This window comes from Glycine soja, chromosome 19, assembly GCF_004193775.1.
Source record: "Glycine soja cultivar W05 chromosome 19, ASM419377v2, whole genome shotgun sequence".
In the NCBI taxonomy this organism is placed as follows: domain Eukaryota; kingdom Viridiplantae; phylum Streptophyta; class Magnoliopsida; order Fabales; family Fabaceae; genus Glycine; species Glycine soja.
This window is the reverse complement of record NC_041020.1, coordinates 44429455-44444905: the sequence shown is the minus strand read 5'-3', so window position 1 is coordinate 44444905 and position 15451 is coordinate 44429455. Positions and strand designations below refer to the sequence as shown.

The window sequence follows — 15451 nt, the reverse complement described above, 5'->3', positions numbered from 1 at the left end:
TGGGTTGCTGTTAAAAGAATCCTTAGACATCTCAAGAGTACTCTACAATGTGGCCTGCAGCATGCTCCAGATGACCCTCATCAACCCTTTTCCATTAGAACCTTCTGTGATGCTGATTGGTAAGCAGAACCCAATCAAGAGATCCACTTCTGAAGCTTCTATCTGCCTTGGTCCGGATTTAGTCTCTTGGTGGTCAAGAAAACAGACTGTGGTAGCCAGATCAAGCATAGAAACTGAAAATTGCAGCCTTGGATCTGCTACTGCTGGCCCTTCTGTGGATTCAGACATTACTTACTGAGCTAGTTGTTCCCCATCACACTCCCGTGGTCTACTGTGATAACCTCAGAGCAGACTGCAGTGAATCTCTCCCACAATCCTATTTTGTCAGAGAAAAGGTTCTAGCTAAGCAACTCTGTGCAGCACATCCCTGGCTTGAATCAGTGGGCTGATCTCTTAACCAAACCCTGTTTCCTACTAGATTTTCATTTCTCAGAAACAAGCTTAAGGTGGTTAAGTTACCTCTAGTCTCTCACCCACCTTGAGCTTGCGAGGGGGTTTGTTAGTCTGCTCCTGCTAGTCACTAGTCAGTTATATAGTCACTGTCAGACAGTTATAATCGGCACCTGTCTCATGATGATCCTCTGGTCTATATATACTTATAACAGAGGCTCATCACTTTTTGTACTTTTCAGATCATTTTTTTTCAGTACTTTTCAGATCATATAAATAAAAAATTTAATCAGAATTCTCTCTCTTACAAATCTTGATTAAACAGAGAAGAGAGAAAAAATGTAGTTCCTGATACCAGTAAGGAAACTATGCAACAAACTTGTAAACATCTTTAAGTTTTAGATGAAAGCTAATAATAGATTAGTAAATCTTAGTATATACAGCATCGCAACATTACAAAACAATTATGCTGAAGGACTCTAGATGTGAAAATACCATGAATAACTCAAAAGGAACAATGTGCAATATTAAAAAATGTAATGTGCTCACTGTCAAAATTTGGGTGGCCAATTGCTCCCTTGCTAGAGGATTGTGCAAAAGCACCAACAATCGGGCAAGAAGTTCCTATATCAAGCATAAATTATTCAACCAGGTGATATGTGCTGAATATGGCAAACGGTGCCTTTTTTTAACAATTGACAGTACAGGTAATTATAAAATTTAAAAAAAAAAAAAAAAAAACCATTAAAGATATCCTACCTCAGCAGATGGTATATCAGGACGGGTTTTACACTCACTCAACATATCATTGCTATATGACCTATGCCGCCACAATTCTGAGATACACCTGCACACCTGTAAAAGTAGTAATGAAGTCTTCTAATTTGTCAATGAAAACTTACTGCAACAATAAAACTTAATTTCACAGTGCATGCATATATATCCTTACAATTTGCAAATCTTACAACATGGATGTATAAAATTAGCCAAGCATCTGAAAATCGAGTTGAAATTCCCTACAGAAGTTTTACTAGTATAGAACTTTTACCGTGGCCACAGCACCAGTGTAGGTCAATGGAATAATCATCCTCAACAGAAAAGGCCAAAGAATATGCTGTAAAATGCAATATCAATTCAAATTTCAAAACAAGTTTTCCGGTAAAATTAGCAAATAGATAATAAAAGAAATAATAGGTCCCACAAAACAAGTGAAATCACTACAAAAATTATCAAAAGGAAAAAAATAAAATTTACCTCCATTTCAGGAATCGTAATAGTTACCAAAAGGAGACCTTTCTCACAAACTGCTCTTAACTCACCAGGAGTAACTGCACCAATTTTCATCTAAGAATAACCAAGAGTTAGGGGATCCATAATTTATAAAATAAAAGCACTACAAAACGGTACAAGAAATATTCCTGTCATTATTCTAGTTTTAAAGTAAAAGAAGAAATTTTATGATAGATGAGAGGAGAGAAATAACAACAAAAATGAACATTGAATTGAAAGGGGGGAAAGAGACTAGAAGACTCAAAACAACAGAGCCTCCCAATCATATCAACATAGGAAACTCTCCCTAAAACACTGAAAAGGAGCAAAGAGAACTGCTATATCCAAGAAAATAACAAATATACACATATTAAGCTCCTAGGTAACACCGTATTTTACTAAAAATTCATGAGAACTCATGGTAATTCAAAGATATGTACTTGCAATTTTTTGCTTTGAGGCAGGTGAAAGAGGGGGTACCTCTATTCTCTTATTTGGTGTGCTCTCAAGATCACTCCGATTTTGATCTGTTATAGCGCAATGGCGTACAAGATATTCAATGAACAACTCTCCAGACGAACCAACCAAATAACAGTGAGAAGCCATAACCACGATTAACTATAAATAAATAAGGAAAGAATGAGAAGCCAAAATATATAGACCTATTAGTGAAAATAACAAATTCTCTTATTTAATATTTAAAAAACAACAAAGACTTACCTCAGAAAGTGCCTTTCGAACACCTAAATTCTGCTCCTCAAGCAAGGACTTTACAGCTTCGACTAGTAGAGGTATTTTACTATGCCAAGCTTCAGACAGCCTTCAAATAAGAATTGTAGGTTAACTTATGCTAGATAATTACGAATAATTTTCATCAGGATTAGAAATGGCAGAAACCTTGGCAAGAGATGCTTCAAAATGCAAAGTGAACCAAAAGTCAATGGTTCTTCCCTCAACCTGCATTTCTGAAAGCAGGAACTATAGTCAGAAGCATAACTTTTATATAGTACAACAAACAGAAAAGAATATTTATTAGAGTAATGTATACTCTAGTCTACATTCTCTAATAATATTGTTCTCCTTGGAAAAAGAATAGACTTTAATAGAAAGAGAGAACCAAGGAATCAAAATACTAACAATGAAATGCCCTCTTCAACTGAACATACTAACAACAATTAAATTTTAAAGGGCAAAATATTTTTTGGTCCCTCAATATTTCAAAATGTTGGTTTAAGTCCCTATAAAAATTGTACACAGTTTTAGTCTCTACATTTTAATAGAAACACATTTTTAATCCCTAATGAGGAATAATAGAAAGTTAGAAACACAATTTTAATCCCTACTGAGGAACTAAAACCACATTGCTTTTGTTAAATGTATGGACTAAAATGTTTTACCAAAAGTGATGTGATTTTAGTCCCTTGTTTAGGGAGTAAAAACACGTGTTTCTACTAAAATTTGGGGACTAAAACCAACATTTTGAAATATTTTGAGGGACCAAAAATATATTTTACCCAATTTTAAATTGAAGAAACAAGATATTACAAAAACTAAGGGTGTGTTTGATTTATGTTCTGTTTTCATTTTCAGTTTACATGCTTTCATTAGTAATCACAAAAAAAAAAACACACTTTTTCACTTCATTTCCTGTATTGAAGAATTTAGAAAATAATGCATCATTTGTGTAATCATTAGCAAAAACATATCAATTGAAAATAAAAACAAACTAAATACACCCTAACTGATGTTTGGTTTGCTTTCAGTCTTCATTTTAGTTGACAAGTTTTAATAATTATAAAAACCCCACACATTGTTTTAATCCTGATTCCTGGTTTCAAATATTTCTTCAATAAATTTTGAAAACAAAATAGGTTTTTTGTAATTATTAACAAAAATATACCAACCAAAAATGAAATTAGAAAGAAAGCAACAAAGAAAACAAAAACAGCATGCCCTGATTTGATTGATTATTTTATGCCTTCATCCAATTTGAAATTTTTATTCAAGCTTCTTCCAGTAATTTAATTAATTTTACCTGATGTTTTATTTGTTGACTTCATCTATCCTCTGCTATTATATTAATCCTCCTTTAATCTTAGTAAAATTTCTTTTTTCATCAACAAGAGGGAAGGAAGAAAAGTTACTGTCAAGAATTGCGACCATACAGAATTACCAACATACTATCAAATGTGCAAGTACTTACATTTACAAGGAACAAAAACAAATCATCTGGATACACCAAGCCAACTGTCAGAAAGCAATGCTGAACCTCATTATACATCTGTCATACATAATTGAACAAATTAAATGTAACTTTTTACTCTGGATAATGGAAAAGGAAAAAGCTCTTCTAAATTGATAGTCTCAAAGTGAGCAAATAAAGGAGCATCAACCCTTAAATCTTAGTAGTTTAAGATTCTGATACACATTAAATTATAGGTACATACACCCTATTGGAAAAAACCTAAATCTCACATTGGCTACAACTAGTGTCAAGATAAAGTATATAAGTGGGAGTCAGCCCTCAACTTACAAACCAAATTATGTACGGTTGAGTTAGGTTCAAATCCACATTCTAGGATGATATCAAAGTCAATTCTAGATCCATTAACGGGCTACCTACCATATTATCCATGCACCAAACCCAAAAGTGTTGAGCATGAGGGGGTGCATTGGGAAAAATGCAAGTCATATATTAGCTATAGATAGTGCCAAGTAAAGTGTATAAGCAGGGGCAACCCACCCCTTACAAGCCAGTTTTTTAGGGTTGAGTTAGATTCTAACCCACATTCTAAGACACCCTTATTCACTTTAGAGATAACCTCACATTAGAAGATCCTTATCCAAAAGAAAATCAAAGGAATAGAAACTACTAGCACAAAGCCAAAGAAAAACCTCCAATGACATCCGCAAAAAACATGAACAAAAGGAACAATTATCATCTCAAAAGACTCTCTAGAGTCCAAACCCTCTTTGCAAGTGTCAAAAAGCAAATCCATGGAGAAACCACAACATCTAATCCTGATAAGTATCCTCTAAAGTGAGCAAGTACGGGTGTATCCACCCACCCTTGATTTTAATATAAAACACATTGTGCTCTTAATCCACTAAAATTTTAAGGGTGGATACACCATTCCTTCCTTACAGGAGTTTTTCCTTCTAACCCATCAGGAAGTCAAAGAAGACAACTCTGTCTTAAAATCAGAGACAAGTTATGCAGGCTATAAATGCTAACATTAAATTCTAGAAAAATATACCAACCCCACAGACAAAGAACATCTCCACAAAATGATAATGACAAATTTCACTTGAACTACCCAGCCACAATCAGCCTTCACATTCATTGCAAAAGGCACCAAAAAAAAGAAAAATTGCACCAATCATTATGCCTCTTATTGGAACTGAACTCCAAGAAACAAAAATAACAAATAGACACTAAAAAGACATGCACCATTAAATTCAAAGAATTAAAAAAATAGAGTTGGTAAAAAAGGAATGAAGCTGGAATTTGCAGCAACAGGTGCTACAGAAGTAATCATACTCAAATAGTTCCAAGTTTCCAACAAATGAAATCGATAGTATTACCTTCAGTCCCACAGGGAAATCTGACTGGTCTTTGCTGTCATTATTGAAAGAAACCACAGGTAGAAGTGTTGATAGAACAAGAGTCAAATCCTGCAACCAATTATTTTATTTAAATTTCTCAAGTGATAAAATTCCAGCAAGATACAGATAAACCAAATGCTTATACAAAGGGGCTGATAGTGTACTTGGTGATGGGCTATTATCTTTACATATGTGTATAAGAGTTGCTGTGTTAGATTGTCTGTTGAGCTGACTCGGTTGCTGAGTCAGAACCTTGTCAGACTTAGTTAGCCAGTTGTCATTCTGTTAGGACAGCTGGAGTCTGTTATAAGTCAGTTAGATCTTAACTGTTAAGCTTGCAACACAAACCTCTTTTTTTATGATTACAGCACAAGCTATCTGGTTGTATATATGTGTGTGTGTGTGTGTGTGTGTTACATTTATCTTTAGATTATCTTGTATTATTATTACATAGAAACTTATGATTCTGATTGATATGTAATTACCTAATAATCAGTAATTGATTGATATGTAATCAATACTGATTATGATTTCTTCATTATAAATAAAGATGAGATGTAGTCATCTATGATAGAGGGTTATCCAAAGAGCACAAGGACCTAGAAACACTTTATGAGTTGAAGGGGCCAATGACAAAATCTAGAGTCAAGCTTCTACAAGAAGAGATGGCCAAGAGGATCAAGGATGGACTACTCCTCAAAGGAACGGAAGGAGAAAATCACAAGGAGTTGAATTGGAGCATGTTGAAGATTGGTGAACAACAAACCTTGGCTTAGCGCACATTATCAGACTTAGCACGAGCTGTCTGGCTTAACCCAATTCCAACCCGAGGAAAAATTGGGCTTAGCGCGAGCTGTCTGGCTTAGCATACACCTTCAGTGGGCTTAGCGCGAGCTGTCTGGCTTAGCGCACACCTTCAGTGGGCTTAGTGCGAGCTGTCTAGCTTAGCGCACACCTTCAGTGGCTTAGCGCGAGTTATCTGGCTTAGCGCAATTCCAAACCTAGGAGAAATTGGGCTTAGCACGAGCTGTCTGGCTTAGCGCACACCTTCAGCGTGAATTTACGAAAATTCCTAATTTTTGTTTATTTGTGTAATGGGCTTGAGCTTGATGTAAATAGGCCTTATTAAAGGCTTAGTTATCCTCTTAAGCTAGTTCTATAAATACTCAGAAACTCTTAATTGTAGGAACTTTTGACATAATTGAAATTAAGTTTGTGCTTAGAGAGAGCTTAGCCTCTTCTTTGGTGTTTGACTGAAAATCAAATTGACTCTTATCAAGAAAGTTATTCCTTTGTAGCGAATCCTCCTTCGGCTTATCGATTCTCCATGGATCCTGGCGTCGTTCTATTCATCTTCTTCATCTTATCCATAATTTCTTGATACCATGGATGTGGAAGAAGGAATTAGAAAAATCAAAGAGAAGAGCATTTACGAAAAACTGGCCTTGATACCATTTTAGGTTTACGAAAAATTGAATAGAAGAGCGTTTACGAAAAACGGGGATGATCAATGTATATAGGCAGAGCATGCAAGAAGTATCCTTTGTCTAGGACCTTCCACTTTATGTCTTTCACTAGTAGGAATTCTTGCATCAAAACAATGTTATTTTATTTTAGAAATTGCAACAAGTGTCATGGCCTATCCAAATTGTACCTGAGGTACCCATCTACTGAGTAATGTTGTTCTACTTTTAAGATCACCACATTACTCAGTAGAACAACAACAAACATTCAACCCAAAACCAGTTACCACTCTTCTTCCATGACCATAAGGAGATACAAGTATCTATGATATTTCAGAACTACATATAAGTGCTTAGCCCAAACAATAACAGAGAGAAAAAAAAAAGTTATTAATCTGTAAGCAACGCATAGATGTTCATAGTACATTCCAAAGTAACATGGCAACCCTCCCATCACTCAAATGAAACGGAAACAAATCAAAGACAAATTTTAAGTTTTGATTGAAGATTACCAAATAACCAGAAGTATGATTAAAAAATCTCAAAATACCACAAAATTTATTAAACAAAATTCTTATCTAAAAAACCAAAAAACTTTTTAAAGAAGAACATTATAGTATTCATTACCTCAAAATCAAGCATAGGAGGGCCACTTTCAGACAGTAAAGAGGCATTTAAAAGATTGTGGAGACTACATGTAGCCAGAAAAGCTATATCTTGGTCCTTTTTATACCTGACAGAAGAAAAGATGAATATGAATCCATTCTATAATACATGTTGATATTATAAGTATCTTTCATATTCTGATCTTATGAGAAAGCACTCATTAAATAAGAATAAAGCACTCATCAAATAACAATAATAGAGAACTACTAAAATATAAAATGCTTTGCACTGATCAATCTTACAAGTCCAATATTGTAGGAATAAGCCTTGGTAGGGCAGTCTTCAATTGTGTTCGTGTTATGAGACCTACCATCTGCCCAAGTGCTTCTACAGAAGCCACGCGAACCTAAAACCAAATAAGTTCACATAAGACAAAGATCAAAAACAATCAGGTAAATATATCATGTAAATGATACATTTATATACTATCAAATGTCAATTCATCTACACAAACAAAATGAGTTCAGAAACTCAATTTATATATACAACTCATACAAGGAAAAGAATAGAGAATCATATAAGCAGTAGAATGTAAAAAAACAAAAATAAAGCAATATAATAGTGACCTTTAAATCTCTTGAAGCTGCCCAAACTCTCAACAAAAGCTCAAAAGCAGAATTTAGAAATGACCTGCACTACATAGAGAATTAGAGATATTTCTCACCTTCAGACAAGAAATAAAGGAAACATGATGTGTTGAATCAGAAAATAAACAAGATTATATATTGATCTCACATGACATCACCATCTTGGGGAAAATGTGAAGGGAAATCTATACTATATTGCCAAGCAGCTTGACACCAACACTTAAATGCTGCAAACAATAACAAATTATGAGTTAAATAGATCAATCAGATTATCCACAGCAATTACACCTTTGAGCAAGGTTAGCCAAAATTCCTCTTCCCCCATTTGCCCCACCATCAAAAAGTGAGATCCCAAATTAAAAGTACAACAAAAAGCAAAAGGATCACAAACTTAGAAAATTGTATATTTTCAAAACAACTTTAAAATATTTCATTGGTTTATGAGCCTTAATATACTGCATTAAAAACTAAATCTAGAGTGAACTTTAAAAAAAAGTACAATGAAAAATTGAAAATAAGATCACCAAATTTGGCATGCTCCAAAACCAAGTCGCCAAGATTGTTCACTTCCAGGCTAAATTAGAAATCTCCAACCACACTTTACCATTCACTCAAAATGTTACCCTATTAATGACACCAATCTTATCTTAAAATGTTTTTCTTGGCCAAGGTCTTTAAAATTTCAGAAACTACAAGATGCACTGCCCTTTAAAGTTTCTAAGATTTTCAAGTTGTTCATCACACACAACTACATTTAATTGATAAGGTTTGCCAGTTTTGCATTTATCAGTATTATGCAATGTCCTATTATGGCATGAAATTTACAAAATAAGTAATTTCCCATGCAATTAAATTTGGCCGGGCATATTACACATAAAGTGCACTTGTCAGCAACTTCAACCAGTTAAAGATAAATCACCAAAAGATATTAAAGATGGAATCACATATTAAACATCCAATCATCCATCAACAAAGTAACAGAAAAATCACCGATTCACCATACCATTTGCAAAAATTGGCCGGTGCATGTCTCGCACATTTCCAAGAATTGGCAAAATTCGTGAAAGTACACCTTTCCAGTGTGGAATGAACTGCAAGGCTGTATCAGATTTATATGGAAGAAAAGCACATCAGTGTTAACCATAGAATGTGATTCCCTAATAAAATTTGACAGCTGAAGCACATAGTATAAATTGATTACTAACGATCAGTAGAAGCAAATTCTGCAAGGATTTGAACCATAGACTGTAATGCTGAATTTGCCCCGGATAAATGAAGATAAATTTCTTCCATCATCTGCAATACCAATTAATTGGAAAGAGAGATTAAAGACATGAGACAAAGAATCCAGCTTAGAATCCAGGAAAACTCGGAGAAGTGCAAAAGAAAGTATATAAAATATAAATAGAAGCCAATGGTACATCCCATGAAAGTAAAATGAGTGGGAGATATTACTTTAGCATGATAGAAAAATATTGTAATAATTCCCAGTTAAAGAGATAAAGTAAAAACTATGGAGTATAGACAACAGCTCATTACTTAGACTTATTTAACAGGTAATAAAAGAGTCTGTACTAGAAGTACTAAAAGTAGATACTCACGAGATCTGGTAAATGTGAGCCTATTGCAACAAGTAGGCTTGTTGCTGCTCGTTGCCAATCAGAATTTAGTTCCTGCAGAGAACAACCAGTGTGAATCCAATAAAGCATGAGCACTAACATACCAAATCTGGTGAAGCCATCATCAGCTGGAATATCCTAAAATGACCATAATATCAAGAAAATAACACACAAGGAAGGATCTAATAATGAGTACAATAGACTTACTGTCATTTCAAATAGAGGAATGGTGAGGTAGAACAATAAGCCTAGAGTACTCCTCAAATTAGTGTTTCAAATACTCTATGAGAAAAAGAAAATCTCAATGTTGTATAATTATGTGAGACTAAATGTTGATACTGATGGTTTATTAATAAACCCAACACAAACTGTAATAGTGTCTTTCATTGTTTATAGTATTTATTGGTAAAAAATTATTGTCATCATGGCTATTACAAAATAGCTTCGCCATAGAGATTCAATAATTAAATATCCAAATTCATGTTTTAGAAAGTAAAGTTATTGCACAGTGTCAAACCAAGGTAGTTGAATCGGGATAAAAATCGTGAATCGAACGGATCATTTTACGAATCACAAATCAAATAGTATCGTGAATCTTACGAGTCATGATCAGTAATAAAACATAGCATATGCAAACTAAAAGACATAGTAAAGCACATATTCATGATCAATAACTAAAAAAATAACTCTTAAGAGCATGAGATGCATGAGTTTAGTTAAAATTTGTTATAAGAATAATATTAAAATTTATAAACATTCTGCTATTAAATTTATTATATATTAGTATATAGTATATTAATTTAATATTTGTATTTGAAAAACTATAACAGATTTTACTATGTTTTATAATAGAATTTATGGTAAAAGATATTAAACAGTAATTGAAATAAAAACAACTATAATATCAATTAAAAAAATTGTTTGATACTATATAAGTATACAATACTTAAATATCATGTTAAACATTAAAACTGGCAGTCCAAAGTCATAGTTGAAACACGGTGTGTCTAGCAACTAAAACACAGTCCAAAGTAGCTGAAATATTAAAAAAAAAAAAGTATATGTATACACACACACTGTCGTTTGGGGTTAGGTCCGTTAGGCTTGTGAATCAGATCGTCTCTTTTCTTTGACCCACAAGATGCAAGCACAGCCATGAGTGGAACAGCAATTAGAACTGAAGTGCAATGTGATTTGGCCACTCTGGTCGCCATTTCCTTCAACTTTGGTGGCGAAAAGCACCACTCCAGCCAGGCATGACAGCCGTTGGAAGAGCAACAGACAGGGTGTTGCCACTCCTTCTGAGGCCTAACAGAACCTACACAAGAATCATGCAATTCTTCTCCAGATCACGATTCTTGCGATTCAAGTCCGATTCATGGTGCAATACAGGCACAAAAACGATTTGTTCAACAATTCATAACACCAGCTTCATGACTCGTATTGTACGAATTGTATCACAAATTGTAGATACCAACTACCATGCATCAAACCTCATACAGTTAGGAACACAAAGTCAAGTTGCTCAATCCTGCATATTAGTTTGCATACCCACATAAACCAAATGATCAAACAATCCAAGATTTCCAACAAACCTGCCAGATTAGTCAAACTCTCATAGTTGAAAGTATCATACAACTTACAACTTCTCTTTAGCTTCTTCCTCGTTAGATTCTGAGTCCTAACAGCAATTATTTGGTTTCTCACTGAGTCAAAAACACAAGCTAGGCCACCGTAGGCCTAACTATAAACCATTTTCTTTGATAAACATGTTTTTTAATGTCTTGAGCACCACCAACCACCTATAAGGTTCAAAACTTAGCCCCAGAACAAATGAGCACTCCTTTGTCCTCAATTATGTTAATCCAACTATATACTAACAAACTTTTCAAGTTCAAAGTGACATAAATCCAGCATATTCACCGAGACTATATGTTAATCATCTGGCCATGACTAGCATGTGTAAGTCTAAAACCATCAATACTATGCCCAGCATGTAACCCACCTTTTTTTTCTTATTCAGTAACTTCCAATTTCAATTTTGTCACCCTATATCTTCCTTCTGTCTTCTTCATCCAAATCTTCTTTCATATCAGACTTGCATGCCTTCAATTCCCAGCAAATTATTTGCCCATGTGAAAAATGAAAGGGGGAGAGGCTGCCAAATAATGTGCTACTAAAATTTGGACAGCTAAATTTCAAACCTTGAATCACTAATAGCACATATTAGCTCAATCATCTGTTAGATGAAGACCCAAGAATGGTTCTTATATCTGCAAAAACTATATGTAAAATAGCTTCAAAACCCATCCCCATGAATCAGAGAGGTTAATGTTTAAGGAAAATATCCTTTGAATTCAAATCAACATCAACAAATAATCATGATCACCTTAATCTTCCTTACCTCTTCTCCAGCAGAGAACAATGAAACAAAATCAACTCAAGCGTGAAGGTAACATCAATTATCAAACCTTCTAATATGTGCTATTAGTGTTTGGATCTTAATTTGACCATTTTTGTTGCAACATCATAGACACCATCCAGATGTAGAGTGTTCGCAATTGGGGGACATATCCCGTAAAATTCCAGGATTAATATGTGCCAATTTTATGGAACAAATCTGCCTTCTTAGTGTCTTTATGATGCCCAGCCTATGGACTTTTAGGACATTCCTTTGCTATATGCAGCAGGTTTGCTGATCAGTGCTATGTTGATGTAATTTAGCTTCTGTTTTTTTATTTATTTATTTACTTCCCATTTATTCAACGTAGCAAGCTGTTTTTGGTCCTTCTTTCTTAACTTCTTATGTTCTGTGTTGTTAAAATTCTCTATCAAAAAGTGGGAAAATGCCATTGAAAGGTAATCCTCATTTTTGGTAAAAGAAAACAAAAACTAAACTATCTTCCATCATTGCGAGCCCTCAGACTTGACAGAATTTTTCCTCTTCACCACGAGGCATCTCCATTCTATAATTAATTTGAGTAGTTGTAAGTTGTAAACTTATTCCTATTAAACTTATAATGAATTTGTCGGTGAATTGTAGTCATTATTATAACTACTACCGCTGCTAGCTACTCAGTCCTGCAAGAAAACAGAAAGCAAAGCACCTTAGACGATATCAACTCAGCTGTAGCAATCTTAGCGAGCTTCGCCATGAAAGCAGAATCAACGTCTTTTTTGTCGAGAGCTCGAACTCCAAACGCCATCACTTGGAAAACTCCAGCCATGTTCCCGAACCGCTGAAACACCACGGGAGAAAAATAAATAAACGAATGAATGAGCAAAAAACCTAAACGAAAAGCGAGAGAGGCAGAGAGTAAGCGCACCCGACGTCCACCGCGCGAAACGACGGCGCAGCAATCGAGAACGAGAAGAGGATTCCTGAAAAGAACACGCGATGACCGGTGAGGCTTTGAAGAACGAAGCAGGGAAAGGAAAGCAGCGAGGAGAGAGAGGTAATTACAGTGCGGCAATGTCCTTGAGAGAGGACATGGAGGCTTCTCTGACGGAGGAAGTGTCATCGGCGAGCAAGGAGAGGAGAACCTGCACGGCTTCTGCGAGAAAGAGATTGATTCGTTGATTGAGATCAGAAGAAGACGAATTGAATTGGAGAAATAGATTACTATGGAATGTTCAAAGAAGAAGAAGAAGAAGAAGAAGGAGAAGGTACCGGATGCGGGAATTGAGGTTGAGGAAGCCATGGAAATGGAAGGTGCGAGAATCGGAGAGGCGAGAGCAACATAAATAGAGAGAGAGGTGGTGAAGTGTGGTGCGTCTTCACGCCGGGGACACACAGACACGCTGCGCTGGCCGCTGGTTATGTGTTGCCTTGCACTAAATAAATAAATAAAGGAAAATTAGCCAAATTTGTAGATAAAAGTGTGAGTTGCTGAAAAATTAGTCTTGATAGATTAAAAAAAATAATAATAATAATTTTTGAATAAGTAAAAGGTGGAATAAATTACTTCTGCGGATATTTTGATGACAAATTTGTCACTTGTAATTTAATATTAAATTAATCTTAAAAAATATAATTTATTTTTGAATTAATTTTTAAAATTATAATTTAATAATTAAATGATCTCATAAATTTAATAATTAAATTATTTTTTACACTTTTTATGTATTTAAATATTAAATTTATATTTTTTATTTTTTAGCAACGCATTACACTTTTTGAGAATAAATTTAATTATTTATTCATAAATAAATACTTACTCCTGTTCATTTTGATGGTTCTTGTGAATTATTAAATGTTGTTTTTATCACTTTTTCCGTGGGGGGGAATTATTTGTAATGAAAAGTTATTATCTATTCCTGCTTTGAGCGGAAATAGTCAATAACCTTCTTAGCTAATATTTACTTGTATGATCCTCATGCATATGGATTTTGGTACCTGTAGTATCTTTTCTAATATATTTTTTTCCCCACATAAAAACAAAAAAACTTACTCTTTTTCACATTTAACTATGGGTTCCGTCTCATCAAGGATCAACAAGAAAACATTTCGTGAACAAATTTATTAGAGCTTAGGTTGCACGCATTCTCTTCCACAAAAAAAAAATTAAATTTCATTCTCCATGTAAAAAAGTGTAGTGTTAACAATTGAAAATTATTTATAATTTATAGCATAGTAATAACTTTTAAGATAATTATGATAAATATTAATAATTTTTTGTTACTATATTATAAGTGGGAAGCTTTCACATATAGTATGTTTGATTTTGTGCTGCACTTTGCTTCACAAGAAATTTATATTTTGTTCCTAAGTTAAGTTATATTTATTAGTTTTCAGTTTTTTTTTTTTATCTAGGTCACAGGACTCTAACTTAGAACCAAATATATAATAATTTTGATCATAAATAATAAATATTTCTACTAAATATCTAGCTAGTCATTTTTAATAAAGTAATGTTGAGTCATTCACAAATTGCCCAAAAATAAAGCCATTCAAAAATTTGTTATATGTTGAGTCTATAAAATCTAACTTAACACATTTATATAATCGAGTGAGAAACTAAACTTAAGTATGGTTTAAACAATTAAATTTAACCAAACGTTTAATGTATTTAATTTAAATAAATCACGAATAGATTAACCACATCACCTAATCCCACAAACACCTCCATTTTGTACACTTAAAAATTTGTCCCGTATTAACACCAATGTTTTATAGGATCTAAGGACTTGTAGAGGGAGCAGTGATATTTTATCTACAAGTATTCTTCATGATTTCAAAATTATCTTACTTGTTCCTTCCTTTCCCTCTAAGACTATTACGGGATGCCCTAATAATCTCGCTCGGGAATCCTTTGCTGGGACAGTAAGACCATAACACAAGGCAGGTCACATAGCTAAGGAAACAAAAAAAAGGTAAACACAAATTATAGATTAATTTTGATAAATAAAAATTTATTATATTGCTATCTGATGATATAATCAAGGCTTAAATACTTTTTTTAACTACAATTTAGTATTTTTTTTCATTTCTATTCTTGTAAAAAAATTTGTTTTAGTCATTTATAAAATGCATTTGTTTTATTTTTCGTCTTTAGAGCATTTTTAATAATACTTTGAATAATAAAAAAAAGTGTCTTGAACAATGAAAAAAATACAATATAAAGAGTTTTAAGGATAAAAAATAAAATAAACATATTTTACAAAAATTAAAACGGAAAAAAATAATTAAAAGAACAAAAATAAAAATGCTAATTAGATGGAAAAAAAATATTTAAGCCTATAATTAATATAATATTATTCAATAAGTCTACCCATACATAAAATGTCAAAA

General features: G+C 33.6%; 1 protein-coding gene across 4 annotated transcripts in view; it reads right to left on the bottom strand.

Annotated features, from left to right (window-relative positions):
• LOC114400624 (protein SHOOT GRAVITROPISM 6) overlaps nt 1-13501 on the bottom strand; it is a 36191-nt gene extending 22690 nt beyond the window's left edge. The window contains exons 1-20 of one of the 4 annotated variants that reach the window (XR_003663980.1): nt 13331-13501; nt 13124-13214; nt 12987-13041; nt 12768-12899; nt 9643-9714; nt 9247-9337; nt 9045-9140; nt 8190-8268; nt 8021-8084; nt 7697-7800; nt 7416-7521; nt 5305-5394; nt 3923-4000; nt 2617-2684; nt 2440-2539; nt 2200-2337; nt 1705-1794; nt 1499-1564; nt 1210-1305; nt 1000-1074 (exon numbers count right to left, since the gene is read on the bottom strand). Coding sequence is in view for 3 of the 4 variants with exons in the window: in XM_028363160.1 (XP_028218961.1) it covers nt 1000-1074; nt 1210-1305; nt 1499-1564; nt 1705-1794; nt 2200-2337; nt 2440-2539; nt 2617-2684; nt 3923-4000; nt 5305-5394; nt 7416-7521; nt 7697-7800; nt 8021-8084; nt 8190-8268; nt 9045-9140; nt 9247-9337; nt 9643-9714; nt 12768-12899; nt 12987-13041; nt 13124-13214; nt 13331-13361 (1722 nt within the window). In the remaining variant the exon portion in view is untranslated. Of the gene's footprint in view, nt 1-999; nt 1075-1209; nt 1306-1498; nt 1565-1704; nt 1795-2199; nt 2338-2439; nt 2540-2616; nt 2685-3922; nt 4001-5304; nt 5395-7415; nt 7522-7696; nt 7801-8020; nt 8090-8189; nt 8269-9044; nt 9141-9246; nt 9338-9642; nt 9715-10735; nt 10979-12767; nt 12900-12986; nt 13042-13123; nt 13215-13330 lie in introns of those variants that run through there. The other 3 variants (XM_028363160.1, XM_028363161.1, XM_028363162.1) reach the window with 3 other exon arrangements.
• Between the last annotated feature and the right edge of the window lie 1950 nt (nt 13502-15451).